The sequence below is a fragment of the Phyllostomus discolor genome, chromosome 6 (assembly GCF_004126475.2).
Source record: "Phyllostomus discolor isolate MPI-MPIP mPhyDis1 chromosome 6, mPhyDis1.pri.v3, whole genome shotgun sequence".
In the NCBI taxonomy this organism is placed as follows: Eukaryota; Metazoa; Chordata; class Mammalia; order Chiroptera; family Phyllostomidae; genus Phyllostomus; species Phyllostomus discolor.
This window is the reverse complement of record NC_040908.2, coordinates 15019244-15037968: the sequence shown is the minus strand read 5'-3', so window position 1 is coordinate 15037968 and position 18725 is coordinate 15019244. Positions and strand designations below refer to the sequence as shown.

The 18725-nt window shown below is 44.3% G+C and overlaps 1 protein-coding gene across 1 annotated transcript in view; it reads left to right on the top strand.

The window, feature by feature from the left end:
- The window catches only part of RBKS (ribokinase), a 78081-nt gene that overhangs the window by 31817 nt on the left and 27539 nt on the right, over positions 1-18725 (top strand). Inside the window, exons 6-7 of the mRNA XM_028516220.2 lie at positions 6838-6929; positions 14434-14622. Coding sequence (XP_028372021.1) covers positions 6838-6929; positions 14434-14622 — 281 coding nt within the window. The remainder of the gene's footprint in view (positions 1-6837; positions 6930-14433; positions 14623-18725) is intronic.

The following is an 18725-nucleotide window of genomic DNA, read 5'->3' as shown; positions in this document are numbered from 1 at the left end:
ATCCTGATCAGCACCATCTGTCCAAAAAAATCAAAATAATAACTAGCCACTCTAAGACAATGGCTTCTTCTTGTAATAGTTCTATGATTTATATTAAGAAGAACATACAGAGAGAACCACATTGCTTTTTCTGATAAAACTTTCTCATCAAGATACAATAAAAAAAGAACTCTGTGTGTATGTATGTTTGTGTAAGTGATTTCTCCTACAGTGTGTAGTGTCCTACATAGAAATAAATGGAAAATAAGTTACTGATATGATTTTGCGGAGAATTTTTAAATGTATGTCCTGATTTAACAAATTTTCCTCATGGCAAAACAAGATGCCGTGACAGATTCTCACTGACATTTAATGTGTTTCTAACGGACTCAAAGTCAGAAAGAATTCTAGCCTAAACCCACTCGGTTACATTGTCTCCAAGCGTCACGGGGGCCGATGCTCACGGTAAGTACTCACTCTCCGCGCTGTACTCCTCTCTCTTGGCTGATGAGCGTGCACGTGCCGCCTCATCGGGCTCCTGTCCTTCCTGGTTTAGATCAGAGCGTATTCTCATGTAACTTCTCTTTTTTTCCTGCTACCCCTCCTTCTCAGAGATCACTGCTTCCTCTGTCCTAGTCTAGTTACCTGTCCCCTACCCAGCTTGTGGAGGAGAGAAAGGTACAGCCACCACAGCTGAGGAGCCAGACTTGCACAGGTGAGGCTAGAGTCACCCAGATGGGCAGGCAGCCTGACCTCGGGCTGGCGTGCGGGCGGGGTCCAAAATGCTTTCTCCATCACCTGCCAGGCAGCTGCTCCGGTTGAGGAGCTGGAGGACCAGGGGCCCCAGATGGGGGTCAGGTGATGGTGGGCCGAAGACCACTTTGCCTCCTTTACGTTTCTGTGAAGAGCTAGCATGCCTAAGTGCTAATTCTGCAGTATCTTACACAGTCATACTGGAAGTAGTAATACCTTGCGTTTGTGTGTACTTTACAGCTCATAAACACTTTCGTGTATATTTGATCCTCAGAAAAACCGTATGACAAAGATATGACAGGTGTTACGGTCAAACCTGAGTTCTCCAACAACTCCCATCTCGAACGACTTGGTTCTCAGCCAGGTTGCTCACAGAAAAAAGTCTCAGTTGTGGAACAAAACTTCGGTTCTCGACCCCGCAACCTTTTCATGCTGATACCTGTATTTCTAATGGGAAAAAATGGTTCAGTTTTAGAACAAATCACTTCCCAACCACCTTCCAGAACGAGTTAAGTTCGAGAACCGAGGAAGCGCTGTATTCCCCCAGACTGAAGACTGAGACGCGGAGAGGGTCAGTAATTGGCTCAGCCAAGGTCATATTTTTAGTCAGTGTGGAAAGCAGGACTTACTTCAGGCTCCAAGACCCAAGTTCTGCATCCTAGACCACACTTTGAATAAAGAAACTTTAAAATCCCTATGATTTCTAGTAACTACACCTTTACGAAGACTCTCTCTAGAAAAGTAAAGTCCGTGAACTGTAACGTTGTCCAATGTGTAGCCTAAACTTTGAGTGTCTTGCTGCTCAAGTCACAGAGAAGGGACCCTAGAGTGTTTTCAGCTGTATGTCCCCCAACTGCCACCATTAAATACACACACACACAAGCACACACATGCACACACATGCACACACATACACATGCTCCTCTGTCCAGAACTCAGCCGGTGCCCATTGAGTAGTGACCAGCCAAACGCAGCTGAAATTCTACACTGAGAGTGGGGCCTGTGTGCGTGAATGTAGCACACCTTCCTTCTAACATAAGACCAGTACAATGGAAGGAGCCCCGGTGTGGGAGTCATGAAGCATCGCTTTGGATTCAGAATTGATCACTTAGCAAATGGGGGACACTAGGCAAGTCAGTCAGTTCTGTGTTCTGGGAAATGAGAGTTGGACTCGGAGCTCTCACTGTTGTTTACCATGACGACGTGTGACTGGAATGACCACAGGGCAGAGCAGGCAAAGCTTAAAGGTCTGTTGCGCGCACTGAACATCCCTCCCCTTGCCCCATGGGGCTGCATATATGCTAATCACGTTACTCCATTACAAGAAAGATGGCAAAATCATCACCCCCATCACCATCTGTGGGTTTCTTACCACAGTTCCCTTATCTGCACGACTCAACTAAGAATGGAGTTTGAATTAAACACACTGTATAACTAGCTCATATATACACAGGGAGAAAACCCGTCCATCTCTGTATATACTGTCTCGGGATTCTCTTGCTGTCTTTACCCAAACGAAAGCAGTAATTTTAAAGAGACAGCACCTGCAACATCAAAAAGGAATTATCAGCCCTCCAGAGTCCCCCGTCCTCTCCAGGTCGCAGTGCTGCGAGGTAGCCCCACAGCAGAGCTGGTGCTGCAGCTGCTCGTGATGAAATTATGCGAGTTGGTTCTGGTCTTTATATCCATTTCAAAGCAAATGAAACATTACAGGAACAATTATAAATAATTGAGATTTGTAAAATCGCCAAGATTAAATTCTAGGTAGGACACAGAATATCTTTTAATGCCACTTCAGGTCTTTTCCATTTGCCGAACAAAATTCTTGGCTGGCTACCTGGACTTTCACAGTAACACCGTGTAGCACATAACCCAAACTTTGAGTGTTCTTTTCTGTTAAAGTCACAGAAAAGAACCCATAGAGTGGGAGGCGGCCAAACCAGCATTGTACACACTCCAGCCTCTCCATAGTTGCTCTGCTTAGAGCTATTTCTTCCCCATTGCTCTGGGCTAGTTCCTGGGGCCTTCTTAACTGTGCGGCCGCTGCCTTCCACGGGGACATTCAGAGCTTCTGCCTCATGTTGCTGACTTTGCACCTACACAACTGCCCCCCGCCCAGGCCTCAGTAGTTCCTCACCGACGTTACTGTGCCAGCCATTGACATGCTGTTGGGACAACCGGGATTGCAGTCCATCTTACCTTGTGATGATCAGTAATTACTGTTGGGTGCTGTCAATCACTTCTGCAGCCCCAAGCTGCTCCATCGTACACCCTGTGCTCTCTCTTCTGCGTGGTTCCAGGATGGCATCCTTCTTTCCCATCTTGTCTATTAAAAATTGGCATTCTTCTTTGATTGACTGCATTTACTACACTAATTCTTCATGTTTTTCCATCATGGTGAAGTACGTGTTCTTATTTATGGTAGCATGAGCCAAAGAGAGACCTTTCTTTAAGGCATTTTCACTTTTTCCCCAAATTTAGTTACTAATCAGACCCTAAGCATATATGGCCAGTTACTATTGGTAAGAATGCTTTCCCCCAATAAAATACAAGCAGGTAAGATTGGATTGATTTTTATACAATACTTATGGTCAAATTAAATTGTAGAATTCCTAGCTCCAGCAGTTATTGCTTAAAAACCAATGCAATTGGTTTTTTTAAGAGTTTATTTATTTATTTTTAGAGAGAGGGGAAGGGAAGGAAGAGAGGGAGAGTAGCATCAGTGTGTGGTTGCCTCTCGCATGCCCCCTGCTGGGGGCCTGGCCTGCAACCCAAGCACGTGCACTGAATGGAAATCAAACCGTGACCCTTTGGTTCACAGGCCAGCACTCAATCCACTGAGCTACACCAGTCAGGGCTGTCTTTTTTTTAAGTTGGTTTTTATTGTGGAAAACTAAGTGCATATGGATGCATAGAGAATAGTATTGTAAATCCATATCTACTGTCATGAGCTTCAACAATTATCAACACATGACCTATCTTGCTTCATCTATACCCTCGCTCTCTACCCCCCACTGCAACCTTGGACTATTTTGAAGCAAAACAGACATATCATTTCATTCACAGTGTACTTACTTTTGATGTAAATATGTTTTGAGAAGGATGTCTTTGCATGGTGTACAGCAAGTGATCTGGCCAGATTTTTTTCCCATTAGCCTTTTGTAATTAATCACTTGCTAGTTTGAGTAACTTCTCAAGACTTTTTTCTCTTCTATGTAAGTGTATGAATATAAATACACATATATTGGGTTGGCCAAAAAGTCTGTATGGTTTTTTCTGTAAAATAAGAAACACATTTTTCATTTTCACCAATAGCATTATTGATTTGGGTATTTTGAACATGTCAGCTGTCTCCTGCATGGTACCATGTTGATTGTTCTCAGTTAATGTCTTGATTTGATCGCTATCAACCTCAACTGGTCTACCCGACTGTGGAGCATCATCCAGCGAGAAAGCTCCAGCACGAAACTTCACAGACCTCTCTTGACACGTTCGATCAGTCACAGCACCTTCTCCATACACTGCACAAATCTTTTTTTGAGTTTCAATTGCATTTTTACCTTTCTTGAAATAATACAGCATAATATGCCAAAAGTGTTGCATATTTTCTTCCATCTTCAATATAATATGACTACACAAAAATTCCCCAATTCTGATAATTTTTTAAATGCACACTGACATAACAGCTGTCACAATACAATCTAACAAAATTGTTTCAAATGCAGGTAAAGATAACTAAGTACTAGTAGATCCATTGTACGGAAAAAAGTTTTTGGCCAACCCAATAGTTTTATTTGTTTTGTTAAAAAAAAAGGGAGGGTATCATACTCTATAGATTTTATTACAAAACTGCCTTTATTCATAAATGAACTATAGAAATCCTTCTGTGACAAATCAGAGATCTGCTTCATTCGTTGTCATAGCAGCAGAGTGTTCCATTGGGTGTATGTCATAATTTCCTTAATCAATCCTCTCTGCTTGATGCATGGGTTTCCTTTTGTTTTTGTTCTTGTTTTTTGTTTTTGTTACAAACAGAGCTGAGTGAACACCACTGTTCCACATCTTTGGATGCCTGTGTATTTCTGTAGAAGAGGTTAAAAAAAGGCATTGCTAGATCAGGGATCTCTCACGGCAGAATGGAACTTTATAAAAATGGCCCTGCCCTGTTGTTCCATACCAGTAGCTTGCTCTAACCTGTGCCCAAATGCTGCTTAGTTGCAAATTTGAGGGTCATGTAGGTGAGCACTGGTGCCTCGATTTAATGCTTAAGGAAAATAGAGAGCAATATATTTGTTCTGAAAGTCTAAAAAGAAAATGGGTGTGTTAGAGTGCTGGGCATAATTGACATCTCTAAGACCTTGCAAAAAGCAGGAGAGCCCATGAGAGAGATCATTGCCAAGCTACAAACTCCAATAGATGGCAGGAGACATGGGTGGACAGGTGGGGGTGTCTGGCTCTGTGTAAAGGACAATATAATAACAGTAATAATCCCATGCATTTGTACAGCGCTTTACATTTTACACAGGGCTTTTACATCCATTTCTAATTTAAGCTACACAATAACCCCGTGCAAAAATATGAGCAGCCAAAAATAGACCATAGAATTTCCATGGGTGGACATTCTGGACTCTAAAATAATGAAAATGTGGAAATAGCATTATCCAGTAAACCACTGGGCAAGATCCACTGACTGAACCAAAATGTAGAGATCAACAGTACAGAAGCAGAACTTGTGGACGGTTTCCTTTAGCCGTGGGCTGGTAAGCGTCTCCCCAAGAACCTGGAATGGATCGGTGCCAGGGGAGCTTTGGAAGAACCACTTGGAGAACTTGTCAATGTTCCTATCCCCCAACCTTACCCCAAGAGGTGCTGATTCAGTGGGTTTGAGGTGGACCCCAAAGTCATGCACTTTATTAAGCTCTCCTAGTGGAGCTGATGTGCAGCCAAGTTTGGGAACCACTATTCTGGAAGAGTCTCTGAGGATTTTACTCTATGGGTCTATGGTAAATGGGGGTTACTAAACCCATACATCAGTGGACCTGGATAGAGGAAAAGAATACCAACCAGTCTAGCTGGGTACACTGGCGTATAAGTATGTATCTTGACAAGGGGGAACTTCCTTTGAATATAATTTCTAAAGACGTTCAAAAAATACAAATTCTCACACCAAAGGCTGTTTTAAAATATTATGAATTGGGATTGGAGGCTTGTGTTGCTGTGAACGGAGCCCTGGCCTAGAGAGGCAACCATTTTAGAGACAGTCAAACCCTGGACTTCAAGCTGAAGGATCCCTGGTGGGGATCCAGGTGACCCAAGTCCCGGTGATGACTGCAGACTGTGACCTCCGCTCTGAGGCTCGCTGTCCTCCACTGAGAGAGGTGATGGCCATGCCAGTCTCATGTGGCCTGTTCCTGCTCTCCCCACCCATCCTCCCCCCGCAGTCTCCCAGCCTGAGCGAGCTCTCAGCCCCTGATGAATTTCTCCTCCTCTCTGTCTTTCCTTTATGTGCTTAGATTGCTTACAGAGCCAAGAAGGTCGGCTTTTGTGTAAGTGTGTGTGTTTGCATGAGTAATTCTGACACATTTAGGAGACACGCGTAGGGGTTCAAAATATACATATGTGTGTACGTGAATGTCCTACTTACTAGTCTTACCAGGAAAATTTTGGGCGTCATTGTTTCTGTTCATCTCGTTTTTTTCTTTCCTGGAAAATGGACTTATGAACTAGCCTGCTGAGCACTCAAAGTAACCCACAAAAATGTTCACCGGCCTGAACGTTCACATTCATACATGTCCTTTCATGCCACAACATTTAAAATCTTCTTTGATCCTCTTGTTGTCCTTTGCCGTAACGTTGTAATCACCTTGGTTGTAAATATTGATGCTTACCCTGGACGCTGGAATGTTGTAAAGAGTAGAGCACATGGAACTAAGAAGGGGTTCATGCTAGACTGTCATGGAGACTGAGATTTCGTATCACTAAGCTGATTTCTGATCTAATGGGGAAAATGGTTGTACTTGGGGATTTCCCTTATGGCTGAATGTGTCTGCAAATGCACCACATTAAACATGGTGAGCACTGAACCCCTCCTCCGTTCCTTTGTAGTGAAAACACTGTTCAACCCAGCTCCTGCCGCTGCCGACCTGGACCCCCGGTTCTACGCCCTCTCAGACGTGTTCTGCTGCAACGAAAGTGAGGTGAGGACAGACGGTCTCACTCATTCCCTGAGAAACCAAAGACTGTCATGCAAGTGGGTAAAGCAAAGAAGCAGGTCTAACCACATCAGTCTGATTGCCTGTGAATTTCGGGGCCCAGTGAAAACAGACTTTTCAGTTGACAGGGGTGCAGAGAGGAAATTAGTGAGTCCTGGGGGGAAAGGATTCCCTGAGCCATCCCCACAATCTGGCACCTAGCAGACCTCAGCTAACTTGAGTGCCCTGCCTGCCCTCCCACCCCTGGGGTTTTGTTTTCCTTTTTATCAGCCCCTAGCCTGGGGGTCTGTGGTCAAATATCCTGTGGACCGATTAGTATTACAGTTGCCAGATTTAGCAAATAAAAATGTAGGACAGCCAGTTAAATTTGAATTTCAAACAAGGCACAAGTAATACACTAAATGTACTTATACTAGAAAATGATCTATTGTTTATCTGAAATTTGAATTTAACTGGGCGCCCTGTGTTTGATCTAGCAACCCCAGCTGATGTGTAACCCCCGGTGCATTTGCTGCATTCTGCTGGGAAGCTCCTGTGACCACACTTGTGGGCAGGCACAGGTCTTCCGTCCCTGCCACGGGAAGGCCACGGGGGCCGCTCCACTAGGGGAGCGCCCGCTCAGTGCAGCTGAGGCTCCTAAGTTACAGATCTGCAATAAATATCCATCAGTATATTCATATGATGCCATTCATTCTGAAGTAGTTTAGGAAGATGATTTTAATATTTCTCCCTTTTATAGGTAGATAACTTTAGACCAGAGCTCTCTACCAACATCGGGAGGCAGGACATATTATACAAGGCAACATGCAGAGAGACAGAGTTAATAATAATGAAGCATACGGTCACTTTCCATTTGGTTCGAAGGCTGAGTGACAATTTCTAGGATTTCTTGACCTGCCTTTTTGTGAATTTCATCTCTTAGAACATAAAGTAAACAAGCAAGAAGTTCGCCACAAGAAACTAATTTTAACCACAATATACTATGCAATATTTTTGAGCAACCACCATGGCCAGGCTTCGTACTAGGAAAAAGGAATTGTGCGAGACTGGGACCATTGCACAATAAGGGGTTAGATTACCATCAACTGCCAAACGGCCCTGGGTTTCCCTGCTGGATACTTACAGAGCAGTGTACTTATTCTTCCAGCACTAACCACAGCTCACATTACTTGCCCGATACTTCTGTCTTCTCCATTAAATTACCAGTCCTGTGCAGGCAGGTACACCTGCCTTATTCTCTGTTGTATCCCCGATGCCTGTCCCTATGTGTATAGTTACCTATTGCTATGTAATACAGTAAATCACCCCAAATGTTAGTGGTTTACAACAGTAATTATTTACAACCCCTCACGGATTCTGTGCATCAGGAATTGGCACAGGGCACAGCATGGCTTGTCTCACCTCCGTGACGTCTGAGGCCCGGAAGACTCAAAGGCTGAGAGCCGGAGTCATCCGAAGCCCCCTTCCCTCACCTGCTTGCTGTCTGATGCTGGCTGTGGGCCAGGACACTCACACGAGGCCTCTCCTTGTGGCCTGGGCCTCCTCACAATGTGGAAGCTGGGTTTTAAGATCCAATATTCAGAGAGAGAAGAGGGACGTCTAGGCAGAACACATGTTGGCTTTTATGACCTCGCTTTGGCAGTCACACAGCATCTCTCCTGACCCGTTCTGTTCATTAAGACAGGAAAGTCCACCCTGGTCCCCCACCTCTCGACGGAATTTTGTCCTTGTCACTGTGTGAAAAAGATCATGTGTGTTATATATGTTGACACAGTTAACTTTATAAATTACTGTCTGTTATGCTGTACCTGGCTCATAGCTGACACCTAGTAAATGCTTATAGAATGAATGAATGAACAAACTCTGGTCTTTAAGGAAATTGATCTGAAAAATGTGATGGAAAGAAAAGTTTACAAGCTTAACATTCTTATGGGTGACTTTAAATCAGAATAATAAAGTAAATTCTTGCTTTAAGATACTCCCTCTGCTCTACACACAAACCACCAGTAACATAAACATAAAAAGAAATAAGGAAAAGACACTCACAAGCTCAGAACAGCTGCACAGACTGGAAATGGAACAGCCCTGGGTATGCTTGCTCCAGTCCTAGAAGCAGGTATTGTGGTCGGGAGTTTGCCTCCTATGAATTGTGGGCACTAAACGTGGGCCACTCGTGGGAGCCTGGAGCAGAGCCCACTGCCAGAAACCAGAGCTGCTGCGCTCAGGCTCCTCTGCTAACAAAAATGGTGCAGGAAGCTGCTACCCCTGCTGCCGAGACCACACCTGTACAAGACTCGGAACCTGTGAGATGCGAGGACAGAGATGCTACCTCTGGTCAGGAAAGAAACCAGGCCAATTGCCAGTGTACCGCCCAGCTCTGGTCTAGAGATTGTTGGAGGCCTGATGGATGCAGCTGGGAACCCTGTACGGCAGGGAAGCCACGTGGGAGCTGAGGTGGGCAGGCTCTCCAACTCACAGTGAGCAAAGTGAGCCCGCAAGTGAGGAAACGTAGTGGCAAATTTTCCAACAAAAACAATCTAAAGGTGAATTTGCACAAAATGAAATTTAAATAAGAAAGCAATGCAAAAAAGTCTTTGAAAAATAGGATTACGACTGTCATTCATTTAAAAAGGAGAATTGTGAAAGAAAAACACAATCAAAACAATAATGTGTGAATGTGTAAACCAATCAGAAGTCTTGAAAATGAAAAGCAGTCATTAAAAAAATTTTAAAGTACCCATGAGAAATGTGAACATTAGACTGAAATGCAGAATTAGTGAATTGAAAGAAAATCTTGATCAATTCTCACCAAGAGTAGAAAACTCAATGTACCTAGAAAGAGGCACAGGGAAAACTATTTTCAAATATTAGAAAGGAATTCAGAGAACTAAAAGATGATTTGTGAGGCTCCAGCATACGGCTAATGGGAGTGAAAGAAGAGAACGGAGGGCCCCGGAGAGAAGCCGTCCTAGAGGGCGAACTGGAAGGCATTTTCTAAAAGTGAAAAAATGCACGAGTCCCCAGATCAAAAGTGTATTAAAAGTACCACATGAGATAAATAGACATGACTTTCTACTAACTTGTATTTAATGGAACTGCATCAAACTAAAGGGAAGGACAAAAATATTTTTTAATAGCCAGAGGGAGAAAAAACATTGCATATAAATGATAAGAATATGCAAAACTTTATTACTGTTAAAAGGAAAAAAATGAAAAACCAAGTGTCCACGAAAAAGAGAACAGATTTTGTTTCAAAACAATATATTTGCAATATGGAATACTGTGTGGATTCAGGGGGAAAGGTAAAGCTACATATATCAACATAATTTAAATAATGTTAAGGAAAAACACATTGCTAAATACCAGTAATATATGTGGAAGATATCATTTACCTTCTTTAAATAAAAATGCCTGAAATGAATAAAGTAAAATATAAAAGTTTTTAAAGGAACACCCTTGTACAAGGGTATTTATTGCATTATTTTTTATGGTCAAGGTATTTTGTCAAAGAATAGTTTTTTTAAAAGGTTTTTAGAAACCACAAGTCAGTATTTCTCAAAAGAAACCAACTCAACAGACATACGGATCCCAGTAAGAAAATCTATGAAAAACTTATAAAAACTTATGAAAAAAGAGAGTGACCTCAAGCATAACCACTCAGACTGAAAAGGTCTTGAAAAAAAGACGGCAACTTCCAATCAAGATGGGAACTGGCAGACATGAATCACCTCTTTTCACAACTGCATCAAAATTACAACTAAAATATAGAACAACCATCACTCAGAACCGTCAGAAATCGAGTTGAATGGAAGTCTGACAACTACAGAATTAAAGAAACCACATCCATCCAGACTGGCAGGAGGGGCGCAGATGTGGAATGGGCTGGTCCCATATCCACATGGGGTAGATAAAAATTCAGGAAGGGTTTTTCAGGTGTAAGGAGTCTTAGCCCCACACCAGGCCCCCAGCCCAGGGTTCCAGTGCCAGGAAGATAAGTCTCCACAACTTCTGGCTGCAAAAAAAAAAACAGTGGGGATTGCATCAGTGGAAGAAACTGCTAGACCCCCAAGCAGTTCCTCTTAAGGAGCCCATCCATAGACTCACCTACTCAGACTCACTCCTTCTGGGATCCAGCAAAGGGGCAGCAGCTTGAAAGACACCAGTGTTATATGGGGAGAAACTGAAGTTTCTGGCATCAAGGTGAGCAGAGGCCAGTGTCCCTTTTCTAAACCCTCCAGCCACAGAGCCAGCAAGCTGGTATCTGAGACTCCATCAACCTAACACTGTTTGGCCTGCCTTGAAGATCCCCAGAGACTCCATCCCAAGACTCCACCCCATCCACCCAAGCTGCTTTTCCATGTGAATGGTTGGTCTTTGCCCTTGCTTCACAACTTCCCAAATCCCAACAGTCAAGCAACAGCTGGCCTCAGGCAGCCCCAGGGCCGGCACTAGCAGCAGCCAGCCTAGATTCACAGCTTGGCTTCTCCTGGGAATCTCCAAGCCCAGCACAAGTAGCAGCCATCTCAGATTGCTCTATAGCTCAGGCAGGTTGTTCCCAGGCAAAACACAGGTGGAGGCTGACCTTGGCTTGTACGACCTGGGAAGCCCCAGGGCCAGCACACCCAGTGGACAGCTACAAGACCACATCAGACACCACCACCCTGCCCCTGCACAGCTGATCCTCCACAAAGGGTGGAGGTTGATGGTAATTGGTCACAGCCAGTCCTTGCAGCTGACTATCCTAGGTAAATCCCTCCCATTGATCGGCCAACAGCAACCAAGGCTGAACTGTACGAAAAGGGTATATACTAAACCCACATGAAGGGCTCCAAGTACCCAGCCTGGGTGATGGGGGAGCTGCACCACTGGACCATACAAGACACCTACTACATTAGACCACATAACCAAGACACAGAGTCAAGGCTGCTCTACCTAATACATAGAAACAAACACAGGGAAGCTGCCAAAACAAGGAGACAAAGAAACAGGGCCCAAATGAAAGAACAGATCAAAACTCCAGAAAAAGAGCTAAACAAAATGGAGATAAGCAGTCTATAAGATGCAGAGTTCAAAACACTGGTTGTAAGGATGGGTGCTCAAGGAACCTTGTGAGGACTTCAATAGTGTGAAAAAGATCCAGTCAGTAACAAAGGATACACTAATGAAATAAAGAACAATTTACAAGGAAACAACAGTACAGTGGATGAAGCCAAGAATCAGATCAATGATATGGAGCACAAGGAAGCAAAAAACAACCAATTAGATCCACAAGAAGAATAAAAAATCCAAAAAAACAAGGCTAGTGTAAGCTGCCTCTGGAACAGCTTAAAGTGTTCCAACATTTGCATTTTAGGGCTGCCAGAAGGAGAAGAGAAAGAGCAAGAAATTGGAAATCTATTTGAAAAAATAATGAAAGAAAAAATCCCTAATTTGGTGAAGGAAATACACGTGCAAATCCAGGAAGCACAGAGAGTCCCAAAAAAGATGGATGCAAAGATCCCCATTCCAAAAGACATCATAATTAAAATGCCAATGGTTAAATATAAAGAGAGAATCTTAAAAGCAGCACAAGAAAAGCAGCTAGTTACCTAGAGGGGAATTTCCATAAGACTGTCAGCTGATTTCTCAAAGGAGACTTTGCAGGCTAGAAGGGATTGACAGGAAATATTGAAAGCCATAAAATGCAGGGACCTACAGCCAAGATTGTTCTACCCAGCAAAGCTATCATTTAGAATCAAGGGGCAGATAAGAGCTTCCAAGACAAGAAAAAAATCTAAAGGAGTTCATCATATCCAAACGATGATTATATGAAATGTTAAAGGGACATATTTAAAGAAAAGACGAAGATCAAAACTATTAATAATACAATGGTAAAAAATACAAAGCTATCAATAATTGAATCTAAAAAACAAGGTAAGCAAACAAGAACAGAGACAGAATCATGGATACAGAGAGCTTCTTTTTTTAGATTTTATTTATTTCTTTTTAGAGAGAGGGGAAGGAAGAGAGAGAAATATCAATGTGTGGTTGCCTCTCACGTACCCCTTACTGGGGTCCTGGCCTGCACCCCAGGCATGTGCCCTGACTGGGAATCAAGCCAGCATCCCTTTGGTTCGCAGGCCAGCACTCAATCCACTAAGCCACACAAATCAGAGTGGATACAGAGAGCATTTAGATGGTTGCTAGATGGGAGGGAGTTGTGAGGAGGAATGAGTGAAGAGGTGAGGGGATTGAGAAGTACAGATAGGTAGGTACAGAATAGCCATGGGGGTGTGCAGTACAGTATAGGAAATGGAGCAGTCAAAGAACCCTACACATTGCCCACAGGTGGGAACGATGGTGGGAGAATTGCCTGAGGGAGTGGGCGGTGCTGCGTGGAGGCGTGGCAAAGCGGGGAAAATCAGGACAACTGTAATAGTGTAATCAGTAAAATATAATTACATAAGAAAAAAATATAAAAGATGGTAAGAGAGGACATGTCCAAGTTTAATGAGACCTGTGCTCCTAGGAAAACTGAAGCCCAGAACGAGCAGACACTGTGGGAGGATTTACAGGAGACGGACAGACAGGGTAGAGCTGGGCATCATCCGAGCAAGCACTGGAAGGGCTAGAGCCATTCTTAGGAAGAGGCAGTACCTGGTTAGATGGCAGCACAGAGAAGACGGAATTTGAGTCAAAGAGTATCATACAGTTCATCTACTTTGTGATTTTTTCAACCACCCATCTCAGAGCCAGAGAGGCTCCTCAGAGAAGCTGCTCTGGGGTGCCCCAGGGATGAGGAAGTGGGGCTACAGCCCATCACCCCTGCATTAGCCAGAGACCTTTCCACAGCATACTCCGGGAGAGAACCGCTGGTCCCGTGCAGGCCCCTCCTCTTCTAAACCGCACACGCCTGGGGACAGTCACAGAGTTAGGGAGTAGTGGAGACTGAGTGTCGCGGCATTTGTTACTTTTTCTGCCACCTCTCAGTGCCTGTCCTGCTCTGCCTCCATCCCCTCTAGAAAAACAAACAAAGGAATGGTGGCGTGTGAGCACGGGAAGCTGTAACCAGTGATATGAGAAAGGCACAGGGCCCCGGAGAGGCCCAGAGGAACGTCGTCCTTACGGGTGCAGGTACAGGTGCAGTTACAGCTGTGCCTCCTCTGTGAAAGGCGTGGCCGTGGCTCCTTCCGGTCTCCTGTTCTCCCTCCGCTTTCCTTTCTCTATTTGGTAGGATTCCCTTTGTTCCCCTACCTCTTTATTATGAAAATGATTGTACCTTCACACAGAGAAGCTGAAATAGCAATACAACGAATCCCCACACTCTTCCCCTGAACAGGTGTTAACATTTTGCTGTATTTCTTTTTCTGAGCCAGTATCTGTCTGAGTTCTCCATGGCATCAGTCATTACACAAAATAAGGGAGATGTTTCCTAGCAAAATAAATCCAGTGTGGAGTGGACCCCGTTTACTTTTCTCACCCCTGCTTCCTCACACTCCGTGTCTTCCAGGCCGAGATCCTAACCGGCCTCCCGGTCAGCAGCCCGGCGGACGCTGGGAAGGCTGCGCTGGTGCTCGTGGGAAGGGGCTGCCAGGTGGTGATCATCACCTTAGGCGCTGAAGGCTGCGTGATGCTGTCGCAGTCGGAACCTGTTCCGAAGTACATTCCCACGGAGAAAGTCAAGGCTGTGGATACCACGGTAGGTTCTAAAATGTCAGAATCATTCGGGGCCCTTGAAATCGTCATGTAGTTACTAAGATGCTGCCCTTCGGTTTCTGGATCATGAGGTCATGGCTCCAGGAGGTGACATGGTAGAAAAGAAAAGCAGCCAGGCAGGAGAGCCATATCCTAATGCTTCTCTAACCCACTGTGGAACTTTCTACAAGTCCCTTAAGCTCTCTCAGCCTCGGTCTTCTCATCCATAAAATTGGAATAGCAATACAATGATACCTGTCTTATATTCACTCATTCGATAAATATTTATTGAATACCTACTATATGCCAGTAAATAGTGGGTGCTGGGGCTATAATGACGAACGGGACAGTTTCTGCCATCGAGGGTCTTAGATTTTAGACAACAAACAGATCGCCAGCTCGAACAGGCTTCCTGTGGAACGAAATAGCGAGGAGCGCTGGTTAGCAGAGCTCGCTCTTTCAGCCAACAAATAGAAACAGCTAACATTTACTGCATGCTCACTGTGTCTCTTCGCTGTACTTCTCATTTAATCTGTATGATAATTGTACGAGACAGGTACAACTATTATCCTCACTTTGCAGATTTAGAAACACGCTCAGGATCATGCTAGGAAGTAACGGAGCTGAGGGTTCGACACTGGCCCCGTGGGCACTCCGCAGGTGCCTTGTGCATAAGGCACCGTGGGAAGGACAAGCGGGTTAAGGGGACACGTCACGGCCAGCCGCAGAGCAGGGATGACAAGGAAACAAGTTAGAGAAAGGGCTCGGGGCTCCTCTAAAGCTGGGGAAATAAAAACGGTCTCTCTCTCTTTTTTTAAGATTTTATTTATTTATTTTTAGAGAGGGAGAAAGAGAGAGAGAAATATCAATGTGTGGTCACTGGGGGTCATGGCTTGCAACCCAGGCATGTACCCTGACTGGGAATCAAACCTGCGACACTTTGGTTCGCAGCCCGCGCTCAATCCACTGAGCTACGCCAGCCAGGGCAAAAACGGTCTCTTTATGGCCTGGAACACAGAAGAGCTGACTACAAAAGTAAGCACTTGTTAGGAACATGAAACGAGAGGAAGAATAAAAATTTTAGAATTTTTATTTATAAGAAACTGCTGTATAATTATTAACAAATATGTTTTGGTTTTTGTGCTTAGAAAACACTTTAAAATGTGGGTCATTTATCAAAAAAAGAAGCCTAAGAGGATCCGATGAGGTTTGGGATACAGACACGCTTTAAGAAATAGACAAGTGCAAGGCGTGCTTTCACAACATGAAATTACATTGTCACCGCCCTTCAAAATGTGCTTCATCAGGTGTTGGGCAAATTGTACTTGACATTGTTGTTCTCTTCACAGTTAATCATTTGTGAAACCGTTAGTTTTTTTCTGCTTTGTCAAGATGGACAGTAACCTGAATTTGAAAGGTTTCTTATTAGTTCTGAAATTGATCCTGCATTAGACTGAAACTATCCCAGGTCCTGAACCACAGCAGAAGAGTTTAGTCTTCTCTTGCTAACCGTTAAATGAAGGGTCCCTGTGGAGATGGCTGGACTCTGTGGGTTCCCAGGAGCAGCCCAGACTCGGCTCTCAGTGCCCGCATCAGCCACGATTCTTGTTGTTTGCTCAGAAGCACCAGGCACACGGCGCACGTGGGCTCACACAGTGCAGGGGATTTATTTGGTGCACGTAACTGGAAAGTTCGAAAGTGGGACAGAATGCGGAGGCCAACCTGTGTCACTGGCACCCACTCGCCCTCTCCCTGTCAGCTCTGCCTGCCTCGCAGTGGGCTCTGAGCTCAGGCAGGGCCTCCATGTGATGGGCCGTGGCAGCGTCCTGCCACACCATGCCCCACATCATGTCCCCATCTCTGGTGTCAAATGAAAATCAAAGAACTCTTACGGGAGGATGGGATGCTGGTCAGACAAAACAACAGTGTTTTGTGCCTGCCACAGGACACTTGAATGGAATTGCACTGCGTGGGCATGGGCCTCGATCATGAGGGAACTATCCCGGGACACGTTCGAATTAAAAGCGATAGTAATAATCCTCTGAGTAGTTTCCTGTTGAAGGATTAGATTTCATAGATCATGAGGGATGGCAGCTGTGAGCATCTTAAACACAGCGATGTGCACGAAGGACGTTTTCCCTGTGCTCTGTGCCCTTTTGTCTGGTTTCCCAGTGCTTGCTGCTAAGTTTTAGGTTTCAGAAAAGGTGAAACAGTGAGAGTCCAGGGGACAAACAACTTAATGCTCGGAGGCAGGAGACAGAAAATGGGGTCAGGAAGACCAGGGGCCTGGGTCAAGGTCAGCTGGTTTTTTCTATAAAAGGCCAGGCAGTAAAGTTTTCGGTTCATGGGCTGTAGGAAGGCATGCTCTGTCGCAGCTACTCAACTCGCGTGCCCTGGCAGCACCAGAGCAACGTAAACAGCTGTGCACCGTCGGCATTAAGGTGGCATTCAGTTACCTCTGGATTGTTTTAAAGTAAGGTTGCTCATTGGAATCACCAGTGCACTCACAAGGGCAAGAATTAAAAAAGGAAAAAAAAACACTAAAATAAACAAGTGAATTAAAATGGTACACTAGAAAATATCTAACACAAAAGACCTAGTGATGGAGCAATAGAGGAATAAAGAAGCTACTGGAAGACATCCCCTTGCAAGCTGAGTAATAAAACTAAGACAGCGAAAGGTATGGGATCTAGGATCCAGGTGATGCAACATAGCAGAGAAGTCAGGGATGATGACTTCAAGGATGATGGAGGAAAGTTCCAGAACAGTAGCTGTACAGCATGCTCATAAGCATTCAGTCCAGATGAGAGCAGGTGAGTGGAGGGCTCTAGGATGAGGGTCTCCCAGAAAAAAAAAAAAGCAAAAAAGGAAAAAGAAAGAAATAGTGGGTTGTTCATTGGTTTGAATATGCCCAGAGATTTTTAGTTTTCTTGCAGAATTTGAGGATGTAGTAATTAATATGTAGGAAACTGAGGAAATGTTTTAAAAGAGGAAAATTTTTCCTCTAGGTGATCTGGAGTTGGGGGGGGATTACGAATTAAGGAAATATAATGTCAGTACACCACATGATTACGAATTCACAGTCAGAACAATGTAAGTGCCCATTACTGGTCTAACCAAAAACGGAGATGCCAGTCAGACTGTGGAGACTGAGAAAAAGTGAGTGTGTGTTTGTGTGCACGGGGGGAAGACGGGAGAACGACATGCTCGTCTTCCATAGTTGGAAGTCAAGAGATAATATCTGAAACTGATTTTAAAAATAGCGGTATAAAGCATATTACCAAAAATAGAAGATAAATACCAGGAGAAACAGCTAAAGGAATTTGAAGTATTTGCCTCATGGAAATGGCTGTGGAGGGAGCTGGGGCATTTGCACTTGAAGTCTTGTCGTTTTAAACCGGGTGTACGGATGGCTCCGATGCCTTTTAAGTGAAAAAACACAAGGAGGTGGCACGTCCCATCCGCTAGGATGGCTGTAATCAAAAAAAGACAATGACAGGTGCTGGCGAGTATGTAGAGAAATTGGTACACGCATTCAAACAATGCCGGTATGAATGAAACATGGTGTAGCCACTTTGGAGAACAGTCTGGAAAAGCTTCAAAAAGTTCAATTTAGAGTTAGTTATAATATGCCTGAGCAATTCAACTCCTAGTATATACCCCAGAGAAATGAAAGTCCACACAAAAACATACACACAAATGTTCAGAGCAGCATTATTCATAACAGCCCAAAATTGGAAACAACCCAAACTTTCATCAACAGATGAATGAAAAAACAAACTGTGGTACATACTGTGGGGGAGGAAGAAAGTTTCCTTTACCCTGCTAGGTTCTTCTGGCTGATCTAAATAATTAAGTCAGCATGAGACAGAGTAACAGGCGAAAATAACCAAAATCAGTTACCCATGTACGGGAACTCCAGGTACAGGAGAGGTTCTGAGACACAGACTTGAGGTGAGGGACACTGAGCCGACGACGCGGTCAGCCACCTGGGGGCTGCAGAGGGGAGGAGGCCGTTCGCAGGACGGTCAGAAGAGCAGAGGGTCAGTAGTGAGAAGTTTGCCCTGCCCTGTAGAAGAGTCATAAAAAGTTATCCCTAGTAATAAC